At 31.6% G+C, this 26,294-nt stretch overlaps 2 protein-coding genes across 2 annotated transcripts in view; one reads left to right on the top strand and one right to left on the bottom strand.

The window, feature by feature from the left end:
• Nucleotides 1-108: 108 nt before the first annotated feature.
• LOC143042793 (ubiquitin-protein ligase E3A-like) lies at nucleotides 109-16,463 on the bottom strand. Its single transcript, XM_076215253.1, has 11 exons — nucleotides 16,301-16,463; nucleotides 13,623-13,673; nucleotides 12,387-12,733; nucleotides 10,629-11,902; nucleotides 9,723-9,867; nucleotides 8,759-8,964; nucleotides 6,578-6,745; nucleotides 5,951-6,106; nucleotides 5,516-5,589; nucleotides 3,651-3,794; nucleotides 109-2,817 (listed from the first exon to the last, which is right to left on the bottom strand). The coding sequence occupies exons 1-11, from the start codon at nucleotides 16,348-16,350 to the stop codon at nucleotides 2,697-2,699; spliced, it is 2,736 nt and encodes a 911-aa protein (XP_076071368.1). The 5' UTR covers nucleotides 16,351-16,463; the 3' UTR covers nucleotides 109-2,696.
• Nucleotides 16,464-16,658: 195 nt separating this feature from the next.
• The window catches only part of LOC143042792 (NF-X1-type zinc finger protein NFXL1-like), a 51,769-nt gene continuing 42,133 nt past the window's right edge, over nucleotides 16,659-26,294 (top strand). The window contains exons 1-2 of the mRNA XM_076215252.1: nucleotides 16,659-16,754; nucleotides 23,536-23,741. Coding sequence (XP_076071367.1) covers nucleotides 23,558-23,741 — 184 coding nt within the window. The 5' untranslated portion in view covers nucleotides 16,659-16,754; nucleotides 23,536-23,557. The remainder of the gene's footprint in view (nucleotides 16,755-23,535; nucleotides 23,742-26,294) is intronic.

Raw genomic sequence — 26,294 nt, 5'->3', positions numbered from 1 at the left:
AGTTAAAAATCCCTTTGGTTTCTCTCATCTCTCTTTTATTGTAACAGTTCAGTTATCTCCTAGTATAATAATAAGATAGACAAAGGGTCTAATCATAATATAGACAAATTATATATATTCCATGTTTTTAATAACAAATTGTCATTTGTATCATACATAAAGACAAATACAAAACAAATATCACTTGTAGCACTTCTCATTAACTATCACATCAAAAGCTGACATTATATTGTTTCTTCATATTATTCTCATTTATGATTAAAACCATTAAACAAACTTTTTGTAACATCAACATCAGTGACAGAGCTAAATATCATAATGTTTTGCAGGTCAATAGTTAGGATGTCAAGGGTGATTATTTTGGACATTAATAATGGAGATGCACCCTTTATTTATTTTCAAAAGAGGATGAAAATATTTCAGAACAAATTATTTTTCACACTATAGAATATTAATATAAAGATAGAAGATTTGGACTGATTGCTATGCACCAGAAACCAAATGACATAAATGGTCATAGATCTAAGATCCTAGAATCTAAAATCACTTTCCTTCACCTGTCAAATTTTAAATGAAGTATTCTGCTTCAAATTTCATCTCTTCAACTGTCAAGAATTTAGGATTACCTCCCCTTCTGTCAAAACAATATTTATTTGTTTTCTGATTATCATGTCATTTCCAATGCTTGACCCAGTTACTGGTGTTGATATTACAACTTTGTTTTTTCAACTTTTCAATTGAGAAGCAGCTTGTACTGTGGATTCAATAATATTTAAGCGACATCAATTTACAATTTTCATGTATTTCAAGTGTATGGGGTCAACATGAATTTAATCTGTAATCAAAATTACTTGAATGACAGCTAATGATGAAACCATGCATCAAATTATATTCCCTAGTATAAGCATTTTTCCAACCATAAAATTAATACTGTCAACAATTATTGAATCCATAGCATATTTTAGTACAAAGTATTAATCTATTATACATAAAATCACATTTGAAATTAGCTACAGTTGTATTTGAAGAACCTGTTATCAAAGCTACATGTTTTATAATAAGCAAGGAAATATTGATAATTGTAATGCAATACAAAAATCAGTGACCCTTTTTTAACAAAAAGTCTGATGAGAAAATCATTGTTAATCATAAATGCAATTCACCATTACAATCAGTTCTGGTTAAAAGCTGGTAAAAAGCTGAAATGGCTCTTTTTCATAAATTTCTTATTATTAAAAATGATAATTAGTTTGACAAAAATGTTCATAGGCCTTGCAAGTATTTTATCTCATAAGATTTCTTTCTAAAAATAGTCAAATTTTATTAGAAGGTCGTCACATATTTTTTAATGAAAATGGATACTAGCTTTAGGTATTTTCAATTTTACAGTATTATAGACAAAACAATAATACTGTGCACTGCCATTGCTTGATGTTTTGTCTACAAACAATAACGAAATGAGCAATTCCACAGGATCATACTGCATAAGCTTTTAACCAAAAAATTTTTAAAACAATCTTAAGCAAAAATATATTTGTATAATAAGTCTAGATCTGATACAGAAATTATTTTCATTATAAAATTCAACTTAACTTATTAAAAATACAAAACATCAATTTGTTTATTTTTATACGTTTGTATGATATGCAAAATTATTCATAATTTTGGCTAAGTCCCCTGGTCTTTCGTGTCTTAGAAAAATTGAAATAAAATGGTACAAGATTTCTGGTAGACTACCTGTTCAGAATATGGAATATTTTTTTGCCACAGGACAATAAGCTTAGATAAGTTGTTATACTTGAAAATTCTTCACAAACTTGTTTAATTATAATAAGTTAAGTAAAAAAAAATTATTTCTGCATGTATTAGTTTCAGATCTAGGATTTTTAAAAAGAGAGGACCCACCAAGGCAATGTTAAACACCTAAATCTGTCATGGCTTATAAAGGTCGCATAATTTTAAGGTTGAATTTTTATTCTAAGGCCTTGAAATAATTTTTAATTTTCTTGTGTGTTTACAGGGTAAATCAGATTGGTCAAACTATGCCTTGATATATATGACACACTTAAAAAAATGTTGATGTGCACTTAATTAAAAACAATGTAAAAAGTTTAGAAATGGTGAAATGCTTCAATTCTGTGCAATGCAGTGCCTCTGGTTGTGAAATTATGATTTAATATGCAACAGTTTTTTCACTTATTTTAATTTTTCAATTCATAACTTTGTATAAATAACAATTCAAATATAAAATCGGCAAATATGGAAATTTTTTAAAACACTAATAATGATTTTATGCTAATTTTGACTTAAATAGATATAAAAAATTTCCACATTTCCAAATTTCAATGAAAATCATGGCTTTCATGGAAGATAATTTCATACTCTTTAAGGGGGTACCCAACACTTTGACTAAAATAGATTTGGCTTGTTAAATTTGTAAAAATTTTAACAAAATATTTACTTTGACCTGTTGAACATGTTGACAAAAATATAAAAATTTCAAGAAATTTAATTTGAAACACACAATTTACTGGAATAATTTCATTGGATATATAGCCGGCAAACCAAAATTTTAATATTTGAAAGCTTGATTTCTCTTTACAATATTATGTGATTAAAACCCTTAGCCGATTTTTAATAAGTTATCTCCCTTAGGTGTTCTGTACCCCCTTAATTTGGCATCACAATATAGTTTTTTACAACATTCCAAATCCTTTAGAGTAACTTATAGCTTTGATTAAACGTTCTTGTAACTTCTCCTTTGTAGTATAGTCTGGTAATAACAGTACATTGAAGCAAGTATGTGCAGTCGGTAATCTGAAAAAAAACCAAAAAAGTTAAATTTTAATCTACAGAATTTCCTTCTAATAAATGACTATATTAATACAATGTGCTTTCCAACCCCCAGCCCCCCCCCCCCCCCCCCCATACATTTTTTTTTCTGGAAAAGCCCTAAGGATATGTTTCTGTTCTTATACATCCTATAATAATATCAAAAGTAAAATAAAATTAAGTAGTAGCTAGGCATTCAAAGTATTCAACTTCGGGCATTCCTGATGAAGGTAAATTCAGTAAAATGCTTCAGACGCATGAAATTTATAGCACGGTATCTTCATTTTTTTTTCATTTGAAATATGTTTCATTGAATGTTTGTCTCTCTTTTCTATTGGCTGTAGTTTTGTTTGCAGATTTAACATTGTTGTGCTGAATAGTTATGTATATATATAAATATATAAGTCTCAAGATCTGCACTACAATACACAATACAATAATATAGGAAGAGGATGTTATAAAATCCTATTGACAAAATTTCAACTGTCAATGACCAACAAATGTAATAAAATAATTGGTGTTATACATATATGCTGGATGGTCTTTTTTATAGATTTCCTTTTTTTTTTGTTCTTTGTACATGAATTAGGCTGCTAGTTTCCTAGTTTAAATTATTTTTGTCATTTCTTGGCCCTTTTATAACTGTCTATGCTGAATGGGCTCTGCTAATTGTTGAAGGTCGTCTGGTGACCTATGGTTGGTAATTTCTGTGTCATTTGGTCTCTTTTGAAGAGTTGGTAATTTTTGCAATCACACCACATCTTTTTTTCATATTCTATCCATATATATATATATATATATAGATATATCAACTGTACCTTTCAGAATCAGGTCCATTCCTTGCTATAATAAGTTTCAGTTTTGACAATCCACCCACTGGTACCTTATCTGTTCCTGTAGTAAACTGTAACAGTTTACGTTTTTGTTCCTCTGTAAACTCGTGGACAACCTCCCAAAAATGCCTGAAACAATAAACTTTCTGTTACTGGTATATATTTCACTTCATAAATAGAGCGATCTCACATTGCTATGAACTCTTAACATGGCAAATTTGTAAATTTAATTTAGTTCATTTTCATATAAAGCTGATGATGAATCCCATTTTATCATATGTTGTCATACATAAAGAAGAATGTCAGCTTTTCAATTGAATTGTTTTATATTTTTCTGGTTTGGGCCTTTCATAACAGACAATACAGCTAGGATTATTCTCATTAATAAAGGCTGTATGGTTGGTTACCTATAATTGCTTAAGGTGGTACCTAACACTACAGGGAGATAAATCTGTAAAATCACCTAAACGTTTTAATGACAAGTGTTGTTAAGGGAATATTAAGCTTCTCAATGATCAAAATAAGTGTTTGTCAAACTGCTCTATAACCAGTGTAATTTTTCTGACAAAACGGTTGGTTAAAAATGTTTTAAATTTTTATATTTTTGTTAAAGTGTCAAAGTAAATACTTTGTCAAAATTTTATGAAAATTAAACGAGCCAAATTAATTTTAGTGAAACTGTTGGGTACCACCTTAAATCCACTTCATTTGAACTTTGATGAAATAGTCGCATTACACTCATACCACATCTCCTTATCTTTTTATATCATATAAACAAAACAGGGAACGATTATTTAATGTTTTTCTAGTGTGATCAAATGTAGGTCAAACTGATGAAACTGTAAACATTTTGTTGCTCAGTCTTTAGTTTTCTAAATTGTTTTTGTAGATGAGGGTCTGGATAGGGGGGGTCTGTTATTCTGTAAACATTTAATTTTCACCCCCTTTTTCTCTAATCTTCAAAAAATTAACCCCTTTTTTCTTTAATCTTCAAAAAATTAACCTCTAATCTTCATTTTTTTTTACCCCTTATTCTCTAATCTTCATTTTTTAAGGGCATTATTCTTAATCATTTAACCCCATCCAAACCCTCGTAGATTGTTGATTGCCTTTTCTGTGTTTTTCTTATTTTGTCGTTGCATTTTAATTTGTCAATTTGTTCATGACTGTATAATATGAGTTTGGATATCCCTATGGTATCTTCTGCCACTCTTTGAATACTACATATACACAAAACATTACATGGGTTTCTTAGAAATAATTACATTAGATGTATGTTTCATTATAATACGTTATTCTGATTGCGCTAACTGCACATCACGTGCTATTCCTGAAACAATTGTATTAGACAATAACATTTATCATTCATGATGACACGAGGTCCCACAATAAAGTGCACAGGTAAAATAAAAGAAAACTCGATAAAAATCGTGTTTTCATGATTCTAGCTAAAAAAAATGTAATTATAAGTATTGAATGCTTCTTTTTGTAACTTTATAGGGTTGTAAAAGCGTTGACCGTGCGCACATTTTTAGTATGAAGTGCTTCCGCGCTTCATACAAAATGTACTTCGGTCAACACTTTTACACCCCAATAAATTTACAAAAAGCAGCATTCAATTCTTAAATAAACCAGAACGTAAAAGCTGCCAGTCATCCAAGCATGAAATCTAAGTGAAGTTGAAATGAATAAATTGATCTATGTGTTACAATAAAACAATACAAGGTTGATTGGTGTTTAACACCACTTTCAGCACAGTACCACTATTGTGCTATTTCTAAGTTGTCAGTTTATTATTGATGAAGGAAACTGGAGTTATAAGTCCAATCCAGTTATGACTACAAACTTACTTTATTGTCCTATGATCTGCTGTGAATCCTGCATCATATTCTGTTGCCTGTTCTAGTGCGCTGAAATCAAATTCCTGAAACAGAAGACAATTTAATTATAGAATTTTATTTACTACTTTTACTGGATTGATTTATAATGTTGTGTTGCCTTTATAGGTAGAAGATCCATACATTTTTCTAAAATATACATGTTGCTCTAAAAGTGAAGGTCTTTTTTAATGTTCATGAATATCACTGATCACAAAAATACAGCTTTAATGAGTTTTCTATATTTTCATTTTGTGCTTAGCTTATGACGTCAAGGACACTGTCAAGATAAAGGACAGCACTTGTAGCATTTCTAAGAAATTTAAGCATTTCAAAGCCTTTCTTTCAAGCAAAATATTTGATAAATTTCATAAATACTGTTTTTATTGGGAGATTGCTTCAACTTACCTTACTACCACACACTAATAGCTCAATCTCTTCTGGTTTGAACAAAGTTTTCAGCGGACTCTCATTGACTACCATCTGAAAGCCTCGTTTAAATGCTCTAAACTGTTTCTGTATAGATTTGTTGAGAATGAAATCAGCATACAAAGTTGTAAACTCCTGCAAGTAAATAAAACTTAAAATATCAGTAAACATACAGAGTGTTGAACTGTTTAATTGTACTTTAAAGTGAGAATTGTTCCAATGATGTATGTTCTCTTTAATTTTGAATTCAAGACATTAAAATCTTGAACATAACCCTGTTGATTGATTGTTGATTGGTGATGGCAGAGAAACGCACCTCAATGATACAGTAGATGAAATACAATTGGCAAGGAAGGCACTAAAAATCACAAATAAGAAGAAGTTGAACAATTTTTGGAGCATGATTGTCTTCAACTCTCTTTATAACTTATGACCCTTCTGTTATGTTTCTTTATTTTTCAACTTATTACATATATTAAGGAGGAAGGGGTGACTTTAGAAAGGATCTCTCCCAAGTTTTCCAATTCTTGTTTCTATTTAAAATATGTAGCAATTAGACTTTTAGCAGCAACAATGTGACTAGTCTACAATAAATTTATATCGTACCTTCTTATTTTGTTGAGTAACATTTATTTGGTTTCCATTCTCCTTGAGATCATGAGTCAGCGAGCTTCCAAAGACGTCTTTATAACCTATCTGGAATGTCTGCATGAAGACTTCATCGATATCATCTTCTGTGTAGTCCATTAACTCCTGCAAACTTTTCGCTAAGGTCTAAAAGGAAAATAGATATTCACTTTCTGTTTCTATTAAAATTTAATACAAAATGTTAACTTTAGTGTTAGAATGTCATTTCCCATATCTCTGAAGAATAGAGATTACCTTTCACTGACATGACTGATTGCAAAAATAACATATTCATTGTTATTTTTTTTTTAATGAAATATAACTAACTTAATGGTGTTTCCAAAAATCCATGGTTTTAATATATATGTGATTTTTAGGGAAATAAGGGAGATAATTTGAAATTTATTTTTTTCTTGTAAAAACTTGTCTTTTGTAAAAATTTCTGAGTATTTTGATTTAGAAATTTAAATAAATCATGAGGCAGGAATGGAGAATTTTTTTAAAAAACAATTAGTATGTAATTTTTTTTTAGGCTTCTTTGGAGAAAAAACTGAATGCTACTCTTTCTCTGGTGCCATGCGCCAGATGTTCTTCAAAAAAGAATGTCAACAATGTCAGCATTCACTGCGAATGATCACCTAAAAGAGCCTGGCATTCATTATCACTGAACTACTATATATTTCTTTAGGGGCCAGTTGAAGGACGCCTCCGGGTGCGGGAATTTCTCGCTACATTGAAGACCTGTTGGTGACCTTCTGCTGTTGTTTTTTTCTATGGTCGGTTTGTTGTCTCTTTGGCACATTCCCCATTTCCATTCTCAATTTTATTTCTACTAAAGCACACACCTGTCAACTGTCACTATTTGCTGGGTTTTCCCCCCATGGAGGCTCCCAATTAAAAATTTTAAAAGAGCAATTTTGTCCACAATTTAAAATAAAACAAAAAAAAATTACAATGGGTTGGGATTATATAAGTATGAAGAAGCAAGTAAACATCATTAAAATGAATTTGAAGGCCCCTTTGAAAGTTTTGTAGGATTTTGAAAGCCATCTTGCACGTAAAACCCCCATGGGCATTTTGAAAAGTTGGCAGGTAATGGTATGAAAGCACTTTTTGTGTTTATATCAATGGTTATGTACCATGTATTGTGGATTCATTTATTTTCGTGGGTATCAATTTTTGTGGATAGAGAAAAAAAGACGTTTCGTGGTATACGTAAATTCGTGGATCGCTGATTACAACAGCAAAAAATTAGATACATAATTTGTGGATTTCTTTTTGATTTAGGAGATCATATAACCTCCTTGGTTTGATTAATAATAAAACAAAACAAAAAAGAAGGAAGGAATTCATTGAAAAAGTTTTGAATTGTCAAAATCCTCGCTTGGTCATTCTAGGTTAAAGTGTTCATTGATAACTTTGATTACAATAATGGACATGGACAACTAATTATTTGTTTGTTTTTTAATTTATAAATTCTTGTCTGAATTCTATAAGGCATTCAAAACTTTATAATTCGAAGCTCATTTCCCTAATCACGATATAATAAACAGTGATATAAGTATAAGGTGTGAAAATAAATGTTCCTGTCATAAACAATATTACCTACGGGCAATATCCCCGTACTTAATCCTATTGATGTTTAATCACTGGTAAACCAAACTATGACATGGTAATTAACAACTTGCAGTTATTTTCCATGAACAGTTTTAATCAATTTTAAAAAGCAAATTATCACTGATATTCGATATATTCATTATAGATTTAATCAAAATACTTGTATCTTCTTTCAATAAAAAACATGTGTTATGTTACAATGTTTATCGATAGTCAACACTATACTATAACTGCATAACATAACCGGAAATAAACATCCGACTCCATACACATTTCTCGGGATTATTCTTCGTTGAATTTTTAAATTCGTGGTTCACTGTGACCCACGAAACCCATGAAAATTGGTATACCACGAATAAAAATGAATCCACAGTATTACAAAAGTCTCAACATTTAACAATTTTAAAAGTTTTATAAATAGTTATTTACTTTCATTTTAAGTTCAGTATTTGTTAGAACCAGGCAGAGCGAGAAAAAAAGTGATTCACCTATTATACCAATTTTCAGTTTATTTGTATAAATATCTTCAGAATATAGACTTACAGTATCAACTTCTTTTAAATCTTCAAAGGTTCCTTTCTTTCCCATTAATTTACGATAGACAACAGCAGGGAAATGTACATCTACTATCGTACTGTTGTATATTGCTAATCCTAACATGATACCAATCAACGTAAACTGTCCGTCATTCTCAAAAGAGGTGGGGTTAAACCAGAACACATTCTGCTCTTCATTGTATACAAACATACCTGAAATACAAAATTGTATAATAAACAGGAATAATTTTCTTCTAAACAAGGTAAAATTGTGACCAATTAAACTCTTCAAAAAACTAAACAATCAAAACTCACGTCTTGCATGTCTCATTCATGTATAATATAAAAGTGTGTAAAAAAACAAACATAACTTCATTGCACATGAATAAAATGTAATGGTGCTTTTATCTTGGCCTCTAGTGCAGGAGGTAGAGGGTTGCAGCCACGGTAAGACTTTAAAATTAGTATTTGCTGCTTCCCCACTCACATGCAGAATTATGGAGCTAGAGCAGACTGATCAGTGTGTGTGTGTGTGTGTGCATTTATCATGTGTTTATTATCATAATTGTTGGTCAATGGATTTTAGATTAATTATTGCAACATGTGCAATTTAAGGTGATGATGAATACAAATAATGATATCCAATTTTACAACTCCACTTTTCATGGTTTTTATTTTTACTATTCTATTCTGTCATAATTTTGTAATAATAAACATGATAAAAACATCGCAAAAATTTATCAGCTAACAGTATTGCTTTTATCATCATGTTTCTATTTTATGTGTATGTACTACTGTTTTTCTGCTTGTCTTTTTCATTTTTAGCCATGGCATTGTCAGTTTGTTTTAGATTTATGAGTTTGACTGTCCCTTTGGTATCTTTCGTCCCTCTTTTACTATGTTTACATATTATAACAAAATATTGCATTACTTTCTGAATCTAAAATAATGCAATAAATTATAAGCATTACCAAAATCAATGTTGAAAATTTCTTCTATCACCAACTGGAAGAATTCTTTTGACACGCCACCTTCGTCGAGCCCCTGCTCACCATCAAATTCTATAAATAGCTGTTTCTTAAGATCCTGAGGATTGTCCATTGCAGTCATTTCTAACTATAAAATGTACAAATATATATACACAATGTTATCATCAAACAGTTTTTATTTTATTATTATGATAGAGTATGTAGTTGATTGTTGCTTGCTAAATGTCAAGGAGTAATTATTTCATGCATATTAATGCAATATTTTAATACATAAATAGTCAGTAACTTGTGTAATATAGCTTTCCGATCCATCCACACTACCTTTCTCAAATAGGTTGTATAATTTTACATATAAAGCAATGCTTTCTTCCATATATCTCATACATGTTTTATGTTATTTTTATCTTTTCCATTGTTTTTTTTTCTTTTGAATGTTTGATTGCCATCTGGAATATAAACTGATTACTTGTCTGATCTTTTTGCAAAAGAAGCATGATGTAAACAGCTGATGACAATTTTTCTGTAGAACTTTTTCTTTGTCTTTGATTGTCATGATTGTGGTATAGAATGTATCTATGTTTTTATTTAATATTTGTTTTATTATGACAGGTATACTTCTATCATGTCTATTTTTCTTCATTTTGTGCATATTATATGTATAATTGAATTTGGATAATTGGCTATTTTTCCATGGTACATGACATGCATAATGTATTATATCCCAGTTTAAATTTTTTTTTTTATGTTCTTTAATTGTTATTATTGGAGAACAATTATAGAAATCAATGTACTTTAAATAGGATTATTTCGTGGATGATATCAATTCACAAATAAACAAAATCAAAACCAGAACAAAAATTTTAATTGTAGCATGTATCATGTACTTACAGCAACTAAGGCATCATCTATCAAATGATCTCTTCTGACCTGAAGACGCAGGTAAGGAATGGGAGGTAACCCATGTACAATTGTCTGTAAAATTGAACTCCTCCTTTCATTAAACATCCGCACTCTATTGTCAAAATACATGAGCGTAAATTTTGATGCCGTCGTTAAAATATAACTATGATTCATAAAAGATATTTTGGTATCATCAGTATCATCTTTGTATTTGTAGTCAGTTTCTACATCTAAATACTCATTCAGAAGTTCATTGATAAATTCCTCGTACGGTACAAGAGGTTTACGGCAATCGATGGAATAAGCATTTAGCTGCTGAGCATAGGGGTCCTCCTTTTGGTGACGAAGTTCCTTTGGTTCTGAATGACCGACTGCTCCTTGAAGCTGCAGCATGTCTTGCAAATTTTCGTCATCATCATTTATTGATTTTTCTTCAGCAATCGTTTTCTCAGAGTCTCTTTCTCCACCGTAAATACTAGCATAGTAGAGAATTTTCATCACTCTAGTAGCACTAGCGATATCAGCATCATCGTTTATGTGATAGCCTCTTCCCCATCTCCCTTCGTTGTTGACAATCCTAACGGTAATCAACTGATGAAGAGATTGTACTCTCTCCCGTACCCAATCTGCCCCAAATTTGGCCCAAACTTTTGCTAACTTACATTGCCCACTTAGTGGTAGTTTACATAGTGCCTTACAAAAATCTGGGAAAGCCCTTTCTATAAATTCTGGACTTGAAAGACATGGTAGTTCCATTACTATAACAAAAACATTTAATAATTGTGGATTCTGCTTCAAGATCAGCGGGTTGAATTTTAAATCTATATGTACACCTTTGGCTAAATAAGTCAATGCATTAGTAAGAGCTGGTATAAATGGCAAGTCGGGAATATTCATCAGCGCATCAAAAGCCCTCCTCACTGAAGCGATATCTACGGACACATCATCTTCTGATAAATTCAATTGTTCTATCGCTGTTTGATTATTTTTATGCTTGGACTGAATATCAATGAAATCTTCCTTTTCATCAACATCTTTGTCTTCATCAAATTTCTTAGTATTAGTGTCTTTTGAATGTTTTGTTTGACCTGAACCTTCTGGTTGCATTAAGAAACTTATTGATAATGATTCAGGATTATTGAATGTGGCTCCAATCAGACGTATGAATTTTGACCATGACTTACTCCCTTCACATTCATCAACCAGTTCTTTAATTTTTTCTTCTGTTAAATACTGTACACTTGCCATGCTTGCACTTTTCTCTGAAATACATTTATAAAATTTGAACATCTATTACACACTCAAAAATCTCTAGTTTCATGAATTTTAATGAGACAACAACCTTTATTTTTCAAATTTTCAGTTTAGAACATTATTTTAAGTATATATATATATATATTACACTGTTTTATACAGTTTTAGCTTAGCAAATACATTGTATCTCATGATACTTATTACTTTGAATAACAATTAGATTCATCTTTAATAGTATAAAGAAAATTAGAATCACAGTCATTGCTAAAAACTAAGGAGTTATGCAGTTGTATATATATACATCCTAATTTCAACATTGTTAAAGATCAAACTTATTCATTTGTTTTATTAAATATTCTGTATGATGCCCTTTTTCTTGTTCTTCTTTGTTTGGTTTCGTAAAGTATCAACACCAATGGCTTAAAGCAATCACAAAACATGCAACAAAAACATCCTTTTTCCATGAAAACTTCATGAATCTGCAGTAAATACCTGATAGGGAAGAACTTGATGAACTTGGCTTCATAAATGACACAACAGGCTTCACCGGAGTAGTACATGCTGATGTTGATGGTTCACAGGGTGAGGTCCCCTGTGAACTTGAACTAGCCTGTGCTGGTTTGGCTGCTCGTGCAACCTTGCTTGGCTGCACTCCACATAAGTCTGCTTTATTTCTGAACAGTTCTACAGCTTTTAATGCAAGTGTATTGCGTTCCTGATCTCTGAGGATAAATGTTGGGCTTGATGCGCAGTGTGCATTTTCACAATTTTCTCTGCCACACCCATCTGTCAACTGGTAGTAAAACTTCTCAATCTGTTCCTTTGCAGCAGCTCGCTTCCTATTTAAAATAAATAATGCTTAAGTGCTTTTAAAAAAATTATTTTTTTTATCTTTCTTTGTATTCTGTACCATAAATCTGCTTATAATTAATTGGTTACAGATAAACACATGTGTCCAATACATGGAATATATCTCAAATATTGACTAACAAGAATGTGTCCCCAGTACACGAATGCCCCACTCGCACTATCATTTTCTATGTTCAATGGACCGTGAAATTGGGGTAAAAACTCTAATTTGGCATTAAAATTTAAAAGATCATATCATAGGGAACATATGTACAAAGTTTGAAGTCGATTGGACTTCAACTTCATCAAAAACTACCTTGACCAAAAACTTAAACCTGAAGTGGGACAGACGGACGAACAGACGGACGGACGAACGGACAGACGCACAGACCAGAAAACATAATGCCCCTCTACTATCGTAGGTGGGGCATAATAAAAGGCTTTGGCGGTACCATGGCTGAGTGGTCTAAGTTCATCTATTGTATCACTAGCATGTCAACAAGAAGGGCATGAAGGGTTGTGAGTTCAAAACTACCATGGGGCAGGTGCATTCTTGTTACACAAACAATGTTACACTCAAATTTTGCACATTTTTTTTAAATAATTTTTTTTTGTGTTTCTTTTTGATTAGCAAGACTATTATGACTATAAAAGCTCAGAACTATATTTACACATCAAATCATAAAATTTTCTAAACACATAATTCAACTGATTGCTTGTGGATTGATATCATTGGTTGAAAAGGATTTTCAATAATCATATGATAATTCATGAAATAAATGCATCCAATTAACATGTTAAATTTTCAATTTACAGTACTAACACATGTTACCCGCTACATGTTTAACAATAGTTTAAACACAAACATAATAAACTTACATTCCGTCCCCAGTTTGTGGTCTTGACTCTGACAAAGAAGCTGGGACAATACTGAAAATTTAAATATAAAATTATTTATCATGTTAATGTTTATCATGTTTATACAACATTTTCTAAAAGACAAAAGTATATCATGTATATCATGTACATGTATTTCTGATCAACTTTGTGAATAAAATTTGTCACGTCTGAAAATCATTTCAAAAGAATTTTCTTTAAATCTACAATTTTACCAGCCAACACAAGTTTCCATGTTTCCCTTAGTCATTTATCATGTTTATAATTGATAGAGCTGGGTCGATTTATAAACTGACTTGAAACACATGTCCTGGATGTGACAGTGTAATTTACTACGATTGCATTTAACATAGAACACCCATGGTGGTTAGCAAGACTTCCAAAAATATGTGAGCAAGCCAGACATATTTTTCTGATTCTGATATTATTCTCTTAAGACTTAGCAACAAAAGACAAATATAGTAGGCGTGATGGGATTGGTTGCCTAATAAAGCAGATATCAGTATTACTAAGGAGTAACGAAGTACTTTTATAGCTCAAGTGGTTAGAACTCATGAAACACAAAGGTCATGATTGGTCCAAGTCCTGGAGATGACAATGTGATTTATAATCAAGAATTATGCTCAAAAGAGACACAAAGAATTAAACAATAAAATATAAAAAACAAAATATATTCCCTTTTGAGATGTTTCGGCTATAAACTCGTTCTGCCATATGTCATTTCGGCTATACATCTCTTTAGCTTTGCATTGGTAACGTTTCATTCCATTATGCCTTTTTTCCCTAAATATTCATACCTATAACATGATGATAATGCCTATCATTGTTGTGAATAAAACAGATTGAGGTAACAAAATCTTTCTAAACATATACATGTATACATGGTATATGATCATGAAGATAAGAATAAGAAAATGTAGGTAAATATTAAAAGAAGTAAGTTCGGCAAGGGCTGTATTTGGCCGAGGTTATTAAATTGAATGGTACAAGATAAAATATGTTTTAACAATGTTTAAGTTGTCTTAACCCTTCCAGCCATAGCTGCCTTGACAGAATCTACCCGAGACGATGGCTTGCCTGCCTATTATGACACAAGTGGCACTTCATATTAAATATTGTCTGTATTTATTTTTGTCTTCATTTTATTCACTTACATGTACACTATGTTCACAGTTTGTTCATCTTTTGACACAAATGTTTAATATGGGGACAAAGTCCCCTATTACAGTAGAAAATTTAATTAAAAAAAAAAAAAATCGGGAAAATTCCTCACGTTTTTGAATTTCCAGATCTGCGAAGAAATCTACTTTCGTATCCGGTCTTGTTTGCATGAAACTTTGAATAAAATGTATATTTATTAGTCTAACATGTCTAAGAAAGGAACTTAATACTAATTCATTTTTAAAAAATGTTTGTTATAAAAAAAAAAAACGTTACCTGATGACAGCATTTCTTTGATTATATTGACGTCACAACTTAAAAAACGTCACATTTAAAATCCCTTACAACAGAACCAAAATCGGAAACGTTACAATATTTCCGTTTCTCTTTTTAACATGTTTGATTTTTTTTTAAATCATACAGACTTCGTCCCCATTCACAGGTAATGCCTGCCTCATATTAATATTTTTCTTTGTAAACAATTAACAATGATTAAAATTTGCAAATTTTGGGCATTTTTTTATATGAAATTCTCAAAATTCCACTATTATCTCGTTGTGATATTGGTCAATAAAATCATAATTTGAAATTTAAGGGGAAAAAGAGGGCCATTTTAGAGCCTTATCAAACCAACTGTAAACAACAAACATGACAAAGGTTCTTTATCCCTATACACCTTATTGCTATTTGTCCGCCATTACTGGATCTCACACAGGTTCTCCTAAAATTTTGACGTCACAAAACAAAATATCTGACGCCACAATTGAAAAGTGATTGTTGTATGTGTCAACATGGTCAAAAGTCAAGCGGCCAGGTCAGCCAGGATTAGCGATAAGGTGAATTGCTGCCGGAGGGACATATATGTCCATGTTTTAATGTATGCAAGCTTCTCATCTTTGCTGTACCTCTTTCAAAATAAAAGACCGAAAATTAAAAAGTGTTTCTACAATGATTCTCAACTGTTACGGTCATTAGGGCATGACATCATATATCGAATGACCATTGTTTGGCATGTCACGTCACAAACTTCGAGCGATTATATTTTTTGGCATATGAAGTGCAACCCTGAAAAACAACTGGCAGCAAGAGGGTTACATATAAGTTTTATAAAAGTGCAACTTGTTTACATGGCCTCAGTGGAGCATGACTGAAACCACCAACACTGTCAGCTTTATAAATGACATGTGTGACAACTTTCAAATACATTTTGTATCTTAATTCTTTCAACACGACAACAGGTCCAAATGTGGAATTTTGCATGACAAAAAAATAAGTTTACTTGGTAAAGTTGGTGTTGTTTGGTTTTTTGTTTGGATTCATTGTCAAATGTGTCAACCACTCATTCCATGTTATTTCAAATTTTGAGGAACTTATGTATTTATTTATTAGTAAAACAAATGGCGTATTGCGTAGTCAGGATTTCCTTAACTTTCGGTTTGATTTTCTGGTTGTCAACCTGGTCTATCAAATTTTGACAGTTTGGAGCTACAAAGACCAACCTGGCGGCTTTTGTTCCGCTCTGATCTTCGGTTTTCTCGTTATTACTCATACGAATTTTTAATCTCCCCTTCTTATTTCGTCCATTCAGTCACCCAATAATGAATAAATGTGTTTTGAAAGGTCAAATATTTTTCTCAATTTCTAGAATTCGCCATTTTTGTTTTCTCGTTGAGGCGAGATTAATAATTTATTGTGAACGAATAATCATTATAATTTTCAAAATTATATATAAATACATTTTTAGAGAGTTATATATAATAAATAACATTCCAATTGTTCTATATTACATTAATGTTTAAATTATGATGGACAGGTTCCCTGTTTTAACAATTTTAAATTCGGAACCACGATTCTTTTCCGGTTTGACTTTGAATTTATACAACTTCATGCCCACGAAGACGAAAGTCTGTCAAATTTCAATGAATTATATATGTATATTAACAATATGTCAGAGTAAGTGACAATGCAAACAGTGCAAAATATTCAATTCAATCCCAGTGTTATATAATTACTCATTTATAACATATAAAAAACTGCAGTAGGCACAATTCGTGAAACTTTATTTATTTTGCCACTCAGTGCCAGACGAATCCGGGTCCGTTCGCCCTGATTCATGTTCGCCCTAGTACCTGTTCGCCCTGATACCTGTTCGCCCAGGGTCCATTCGCCCTAATTTTTTTTTATTTTTTTCTAATTGTTGTCTAGTCGCATTATTTTAAGTATTTGAACAAAATATGTTAAAGTTTGTTGAAAAATTGACAGAATATTTATATTGCCGCAATTAATTTATCATTTTCCCTTTGATTTGCAGAGTAGAATACTGGAATACAATGTATTTATCTTTATTGATATTTGTTAACAAAATAATTGTATTCAGTCAATCACGAATGTATGCAGTATGACTAGTCTTAGAGTATAAATAAATGAACTTGTAAATCTGTTTCATAATTTACAGTTCGTACATCATTGTTTTTATTAATTTCAAGCTGAATATTTTATCAAAACAAGACGTTTGTTTTTATTATACTTACTTATAGTTACTTATAGTTGATTTCCAGTACAGGATCCCTCAAGGTTCCTCTTCACCAGACTCGTAATTTAATGTATTTCTTATACTATTTTGACCGTGACTTCCGGATATTTCTGCTCTATAGTCATTATAGTATAATTCTTCGTCTGACCAATATTTGTCTAGTCGATTTTTGAATGAATTTATCGATGGTGACTTTGTTATTTTATCTGGTAGTTTGTTCCAGGTTTTAGCAATTCTAACAGAGAAAGAGTGTTTACGGATATTAGATTGGAATCTTTGATGAACTACTTTATTGCTGTTGGTCCTACTACTACATCTTTGTTGAGAATCTTCTGCTTTTCTTAAAAATGAGCTAACTTCTTTGTCGTAGTATCCATTCATTGTTTTGAAGGTTTCGATCATGTCTCCTCTTATTCTCCTATAGGATAATGTAGGTAAGCCTAGTTTTTTTAGTCTCTCTGGGTAGCTCATGTCTTTTAGCCCTGGTAGTTGTTTTGTTACCCTTCTTTGAACACCTTCTATTTTGTCTATATCTTTCTTTTTGTATGGGGACCAGACTGAGCTGGCATAATCTAGGTGTGTTCTAACCATGGTTTTGTATAGTGGCATGAATGTTTCTATTCCCAGGTATTTAAATGTTCTTCTAAGAACTGCGAATATGGAGTTTGCTTTGTTCACTTTTTCACTAATGTGGTTTTCGAATGTGAGTTCTGCATCAATGAGGACTCCAATATCTTTTTCCTCTTTAACTTGTGCTATAGGATGATTTAATTATTAATCCATCAAACATGTCAAAAGACAAGTATCTTCTTCTTCTTCTATACATATTAAATTCCAATTATGGAACACCTTCTCATTGGAATTATTTCCAGATGAGGAGTTATAAAAGTTTCACAATAATCAGTGATCCGAATTATTTGTCATTGAACAATTAATGATCGTAAACAAGCCATAAACTTTTAAATATTTCAATGCTTCCATAGATTTCAAGAATATACATACCTTAGAAATATCTGAATAGGTTTATTCAACTTCAATGTCCTGAATATTGATATTTTTATAGCTGTATAGTAGGGCGAACAGACTCTATGGGGGAACAAACTCAGAGCGAACGGACCTTGGGCGAACATGTTATTAGGGCGAACGGTCCTGATACCGTGCCAGACTGTGTGGCAGACACAGTCAGAGCACAGTACTGACATAGACCAAATATTGATAACGTCTCACAAGGCTATTAAATGTGTGGGTTTTTTTTACACCTTTCAGTGACATAAGACACCAAAGCAAAATAAAATGAAATGGCCTTTCAAAAGAGATGCGAAATTCAAACTCATAGATCAAAAATACACTGACAATGTCATGGCTTAAAAATTTCAAGACAATCAGACAAATAACAGTATACCAGACACAACATAGAAAACAATAAATTGAGCAACACAAACCATACCAAATACCGAGAGTTATCTCAGCAGGCCTCGACAATAACGCTTGTCCGATTGTCCGGTACCAGAGGTAAAAAAGGTCGGACAAGTAAAAGCTATACCAAGCTTGTCCGATGGGACAAGTAGAATCATTCTGCAGAAAATAAATTTTAATCAAACTTTGATGAACAAAGTATAATTATTAACAAAAAAACAAGAAAAGAAGATTTGTTTGACATATTTCCTTTTTAGTGGAAGAAGACGTCAAGTCTTCTGAAGACTTAAGGGGCTGACCTTTGGCATTGAGCCTCCGTATGCCGCATTCGTTTCGTGTATTACAATTTCATAACAACTTAAGATTCCTGACACCGATTTTTACACATGATTAGGCATCTGAATCATTTAATTTGTAAATTAGGATTGAAAAACAATCACTATCGTAAATATGACCCTTTCATTTATGTAAATTATCAGATTTCATCTCATCCACATGAACGTTATTTGTTTACTTGTCACAGGATTTTTTATATTTTTATTACGCATGCGTGAATTTGGTATCGGGACAACTCGCCCTGTTTACAAGTTCGCCCTTGAAGTTACGAATTTGCAATCCTGCAGACAAGAAGATTTTGTTTTTTTGTAAATAAAAAGGATATATTTCTTATTAAATTGTTGTCTTAATTCATTGTTTTCCTTTGTCATGTGAATTAGATGCCCTTCTACTCCAAATGGTTTGAATCTATTTATAAAATTATTCAAGACTCAGTTGACAAGAGCAATACGTTGCTGTTTGGAGAATGTGATTAAAATCTAAGCTCATAGAAAAAGAAATATAATTGAAACTCAATGTACCTCCTTCTGAAGAATGTATTGCAATATAAATATTTTTTTCACATGTGCAAAGGTAATCACGTGTGTCGGCCATATTGGTTTGTTTACAACTATGTGAAGAACCATGACCTAAGCATAAATAGTCTCTGAAAGCGTAAACTTCAAGCAATACTATTTTATCAATCATGAATATTTTCATAAATTTAAATTTGATTATTTAAAGAAATAAAATTATAACAATTACGATTTTTGATAAGAGATTCTACACAGACATGCTTTAATCTATTTATAGCCAAATTAGTTTACCTGTGTGAAAATGTAAATAATTTGTTTACTAAACAAGTAAAGACAAACTATGGATGGAAGATAATAATTTACATAAATACTTCAGGACATTTAATTGATTTTAATAAATATAGGATTTAAAAACTGCAAGTGGAAACAAATTTATTCATTAGCTACATAATCAGCTGATAATTTTATTTCACAAACATCGTGGTGATGTTATTGATAAAAATCACTCCATCAATCCTCCAGCCCTTTCACATATTAAGCAATAGATCTACTCATTATTGTAGAATATTTAATGAATATACATTCATCGTCTTATTGAATATATCGGGTAATCAGATATTTTTAGCTGACAATCTGGGTATCCCATTGGCCGGAGTCTACTGTACTACCAAAAACATGATAAAGATAGTAAATAGTATTTTTTCACTAATTTATTGACAATTTATTGACATAATACTGGTTGTAATATATTTTATTTTTGTATTTAGGTTGGGACCCCCCACCCCACCCCCACCCCAATTATGAGTGGTGTCCCTTAAATGAGGGACTGTCCCTAAAACAAGGGGTCATTTTACTGTTGAAAAAAAATACAGTACATTTTGAAGATTTTTATTAAACTCAAAAGTGGGAAAATTCATATTTGGAACAACTTTTTTAAATGAGGGGTCAAATTATTAAAAAAGATATAAGTTTAGAAACAACAGAAAATTCTTTTGACATGTTTTGACTATTCAGTACTTTATAGATGCATAGTTCTTGGGGTAAAGTTTCATCAAATAATATGAATATAAATGACTTTTTTGGTGCTCATTTTTTACAGTGGGTTATACTGATCTTCCAGTTAGGTTAATCTCATTTGGAGTGTTGTTCCCAACCTGTTAAAGGTCCATCTTTGTGCATAATTTAAAATTGGAAATTTCAACAAGCATCTAATATTCTTACTCTGGAAAATAAACCCTGGTCTGCTAGCTTCATGTATATTTTTTTCTACCGAATTAAAACTAGAATCATGCAAACAGACTTGAGAAAAAGGCATGTAAGTTAATCATACAAATATGACACTTTTTCTAGACAATCAAGATCGTGCAAAATACATCGCTAAAAATTGTAACCTTTAAAAAAAAATTTGTGCAGGAAAAACCCATATGGGAATTGGGAACTTTCAAAAGTTGGCGGGTATGTAACGAGCCTTACTTTTTTAAGCTCCATTTGTGGGCAATATGTTTTCTAGTCTGTCCGTCCGTCCTGCTTCTGGTTATAAAGTTTAGGGTCGAGGTAGTTTTTGATGAAGTTGAAATCCAATCAACTTGAAACTTAGTACACATATGTTCCTTATGATATGATCTTCTTAATTTTACTGCCAAATTAAAGATTTTACCTAATTTTCATAGTCAACTGAACATAGAAAATGATTGTACGGATGGGAAATCCATGTACTTATGACCTTTTCTTGTTTGAAGAAAAAAATTACATTATAACGATAATGGAACAAAGCAGCCTGGGTTAGTGGGGCTGCTTTTATGGTAATTCAAGTTACCTTTTATTCACCTTCTTCCACTTCAGAGCTATCAGCTCTTTGATTAAACTGAAACTAATTGAAACTTTTTATTTCTCAAGACCCCTCAGACTTGCAATCGATAAATTAAAACTGGTTCTTTGTCAAGTTCTTTTAACAGGTAAAAAGCACACTTTTCTCAGAAACCAGTCTTACCGATCCCATTCAACCATGTGCTTTTTAAATAAGGTAACTTTAAAAGACAGTTTGTCACCAGCTCGGAAATGATTCGGCTCCAAGTTTAATTGACAGTTGGGCACTGTAGGAGACATATTTCATAGACATGATTAATATACAGTTTGGCAAGATATCATCTGTGAAACTGATATTCCATAATGGTGAACCAACTTGTAAGGGCACCAGTAAAATTTACTTCACCATTTGAAACTCTTGGTTAAAGATGTCATAATCATTTGGACTAAGGACTGACACAGTCATGACTGTGACAAAAAGCAAATTTAATTTTTTGCATACAATTATTTATTGGTACATATATTGCTGTGCTATATTTTAAACATGTTAAATGACATTATGTTATCTGGTTATGTTTGTTATACATGTTATAAATATATATATATATATTTCCCAATAGATTTTTTTGTGTGTATATATGTACTAATATTTTTCTGCAAAAACACATTAAGGGTGCTTCACTCTAGCTTCTAAACTGTATCTCTGAGGTCTTTATAATATTCTTTTGACAATTTACAGGGTGCCATCTACAATGTATTGTATACAATTTGTCATAAATAATCATACATGTCATAAGGACATATGAGATATGGTTTAAAAGCTAGCTCTAGTCCAAATAATAATGACATCTTGAAAAGGTATTAATTTTTTGCTTTGACATTTAGACCAAACACAACTTTTGAGAGAATTTTGCTGTCAACTTTGAGACCCAATATTGCAACAAAATATTCACTAGCGTGACAGGACCAGAGGGATTTATATGTATACCATATATCAATGTATATACAATTTAAGTACATTTTTCAAATAGAATTATGTCATTAAACCATATAAATATTACACTACATGTACACCTTTTCTTTTAAAAAACATGTTTATATTTAAAATATGAAAAATTAAACACAAGTGAAATAATGCCTGGTAAATCTTCTGCCAGTAGTTTCCTGAAAGTTTTAAAGTGGCTACCTTGCTTGTAAAATTGAGAATGGGAATGGGGAATGTGTCAAAGAATTAACAACCCGACCATAGAACAGACAACAGCAGAAGGTCACCAACAGGTCTTCAATGCAGCGAGAAATTGCTGCACCTGGAGGCTTCCTTCAGCTAGCCCCTGCAGGGTTCTTACGATTAAAACAACAAATGTAGAAGGTCCTATAATAACATGTCTTTTTTTTAATTATGAAAATGCAACAGGGTTATAATCGCAATGAATTAAACAGGATTTTTCTCAATATCGCAAAGATAAAAATCGTATTTAAGTCTTAAATGACAATGAATGACAAGATTGCAATAATAAGTGCACCCAATAATTTCTAAATTTACAGCATTTGTTGATATTTGATTTTGTGTGTTTACCAAACTGCATGCAAACCTAGGTTGGTAAGGCTGGGACATATTGTCTTTACACTTTTCATGCTGTTCAAAGGTTCAGGTACTGAATTTACAGCCTTTTGCAGTAAATATAAATCCTAAAACTTACAAATTTAGACCTCTATGAGGGCCCTCATGGGGTTTTTGATTATGTGATTACTTGGCCGTTTTTTTAATGATTATTTGATTATTAAGCCAAATATTTCATGATTATTTGATTACCTAGGACTGTATTTTTAGTTTATGATTATTTGATTACTAAAGATAAGCAAATATTTAATGATTATGTGATTATATTGGCAAAAAAATGGTGATTATGTGATTACTAGGACCCCCCCATGAGGGGCCTCCTCTATGACAATGTATGAGTCAAAAGCAGATTCAGACTTATTTATGTCTTGAGCTCTGACTGTTGTGTGTGAAATCTACTCACACTGTTAGGTTGTTCCTTTATTATTTTATTTGATATTGAGTTTAATGGCTATATATATGTAAAAAAAAAAATTCTACGTTTGACTTACATTGACTTTATTTCAGTGTTACTAAAGTAAAATAGAAAATGTCTGGAGTTCCTGTTTATCTGAAAGGACGTGGCAGGGGCAGAGGTCGTGGAAATGTAGAACAAAACAAAGCGAAATGGACAAATGGTGGTAGCTCTGAAAACAATGTCAAGGACAATGGATGGAAAAATGGTGTTGCCAGCAAACAACCAAAAAAAGAAATATCGCAGACCAGTATCAATAGTATGTTTCCCTTTAGCAATGTTTAGGATTAACATATAGATAAGAAGATGTGGTTTGAGTGCCAATGAGACAACTTTCTATCTAAGTCACAATGTATAAAAAGTTAACAATTGTCTTTAGAAGAAAGTAAGGCCTTCAACCATTTTTTAACATGGAGCTTTGACTCATTTTGAACAGCAAGTTATAAATAAGATAAAGAGCCCCAAAGTGACTTGAGTTGTGTAAAATAATTCAAACAGGAAAGTCAATGGTCTGTTTATATAAAAAAAAAAAACGAGAAACACTCATTTATGAACCACATCAAGAAATGACAACCACTGAACATCAGTTTCTGACTTAGGACAGACATATCTATAGGCCAACATAATCTAACTATAGAATTTCAAAATATGAGCTCTGGGTCAGTAATTTAGACTGTTCTACCATTCATATCAGTCAAAAACACAGACTGTGAATACAATGTCATTTATATACGACCGCAAAAATTGAAAATTTTTTGGTCGTATATTGGTATCACGTTGGCGTCGTTGTCGTCGTTGTCGTCGTCCTAATACTTTTAGTTTTCGCACTCTAACTTTAGTAAAAGTAAATAGAAATCAATGAAATTTAAACACAAGGTTTATGACCACAAAAGGAAGGTTGGGTTTGATTTTGGGAGTTTTGGTCCCAACAGTTTAGGAATAAGGGGAACAAAGAGTCCAAAATTGAACCTTGTTTGATTTCATCAGAAATTGAATAATTAGGGTTCTTTGATATGCCGAATCTTACTGTGTATATAGATTCTTTGGTCCCGTTTTCAAATTGGTCTACATAAACGTCCAAAGGGTCCAAAATTAAACTTAGTTTGATTTTAACAAAAATTGAATCCTTGGGGTTCTTTGATATCCTGAATCTGAAAACGTACTTAGATTTTTGATTAATGGCCCAGTTTTCAAGTTGGTCCAAATCAGGGTCCAAAATTAAACTTTGTTTGATTTCATCAAAAATTGAATAATTGGGGTTCTTTGATATGCCAAATCTAACTGTGTATGTAAATTTTTGGGCTTTTTTGATATGCTGAATCTAAACATGTACTTAGATTTTTGATTAAGGGACCAGTTTTCAAGTTGGTTCAAATCAGGATCCAAAATTATTATATTAAGTATTGTGCAATAGCAAGAAATTTTCAATTACAGTATTCAGCAATAGCAAGAAATCTTCAATTGCACAGTATTGTGCAATAGCAAGAAATTTTCAATTGCACAGTATTGCGCAATAGCAAGAAATCTTCAATTGCACAGTATTGTGCAATAGCAAATATTTTCAATTACACAGTATTGTGCAATAGCAAGAAATATCTAATTGCACAATACTGTGCAATAGCAAGAAATTTTCAATTGGAGTTATCTTTCTTTGTCCAGAATAGTAGTTGAATCAACTTAAATCATTGTTTTACATCCCTATCTATATTTTAAATATCACATAATTATGTTGAAAAAAAATTTACGAGAGATATTTCTTTCGTAACAGCCATCAACACCGATCAAGTACATAACATGACAATAATATTTTCTTTAAAAAAGATTATAATTAAGTAATAAGTAGTCATAAGTAATTGTAACAACAACAAAAAAGACATTAGCTGGTATTCAATAACAGTTTTTCAAATTCTTTTATTTTTTACAGCTATCATACTCTTTAATTTATACATATCTTTCAGTTTTATTATAATTGCTTGCAATGAGAGATTCTTTTTAAAGCATCTAGAATTATACACATATTGTTTAATATAAAGAAAAATCATGTTATATGGATTGTTGGGAAATATTTTGGATCAGTCTCCAAAAAGAAAGTTTAATTATACCCCCGCTTTAAAAAAGGGGGGTATACTGTTTTACCTCTGTCTGTCAGTCCGTCCATCAGTCCGTCCGTCAGTCAGTCCGTCCCATGAAACTTTCGTCACATTTTTCTCAGGAACTACACATCCACCCTTTCTGTAATTTGGTATCAACATTTATATATGTCAGCCATACCGTGTGATGCCTTTTCAGATTCATCACTTGACAACTTCCTGTTTACCGAACACTTGTCTGATTTTACACATGATAGCCAAGTTGAAAATTTCCGTCACATTTTTCTCAGGAACTACAATACAAGGATTTCTGAAATTTGGTTTCAGGATTTATATAAGTCAGCTATACCGTGTGATGCGTTTTCAGATTCATCACTCGACAACTTCCTGTTTACCGAACACTTGCATATTTTTACACTATTAATATTATCCACTTGGGGCGGGGGTATCATCCGTGAGCAGTAGCTCGCAGTTTCACTTGTTTATTCATTGGGAGACTTATTCCACCGGAAAGGAACCAGTTATCAACATCCTTTAGAAAATCTTGTACAGTATTGCAATTCCAAAATAGACCTGTGTTCTATAAACTCATTATCTGATTTACAAAATGTACATAAAGGAGCATCAGTCAATTTTATTTTAACTAAATACTGATTTGTGTCAATAATGCAATGGTTAATCCTATATTGCAACCACTGTAATTTACTATTTTTAGTAACAGC

Source organism: Mytilus galloprovincialis, chromosome 8 (genome assembly GCF_965363235.1).
Source record: "Mytilus galloprovincialis chromosome 8, xbMytGall1.hap1.1, whole genome shotgun sequence".
In the NCBI taxonomy this organism is placed as follows: Eukaryota; Metazoa; Mollusca; class Bivalvia; order Mytilida; family Mytilidae; genus Mytilus; species Mytilus galloprovincialis.
The sequence above is the reverse complement of the archived record's forward strand: the minus strand, read 5'-3'. Positions and strand labels throughout refer to the sequence as shown.

Excerpts from the sequence above, each read along its gene's own strand:
- LOC143042793 (XM_076215253.1), bottom strand. The coding sequence starts at position 16,350 with ATGAGTAATAACGAGAAAACCGAAGATCAGAGCGGAACAAAAGCCGCC. Across the intron at positions 12,734-13,622 it reads CCACAAACTGGGGACGGAAT|GAAGCGAGCTGCTGCAAAGG; the intron begins GTAAGTTTATTA and ends TATTTTAAATAG. Across the intron at positions 3,795-5,515 it reads GCAGATCATAGGACAATAAA|GCATTTTTGGGAGGTTGTCC; the intron begins GTAAGTTTGTAG and ends TTATTGTTTCAG.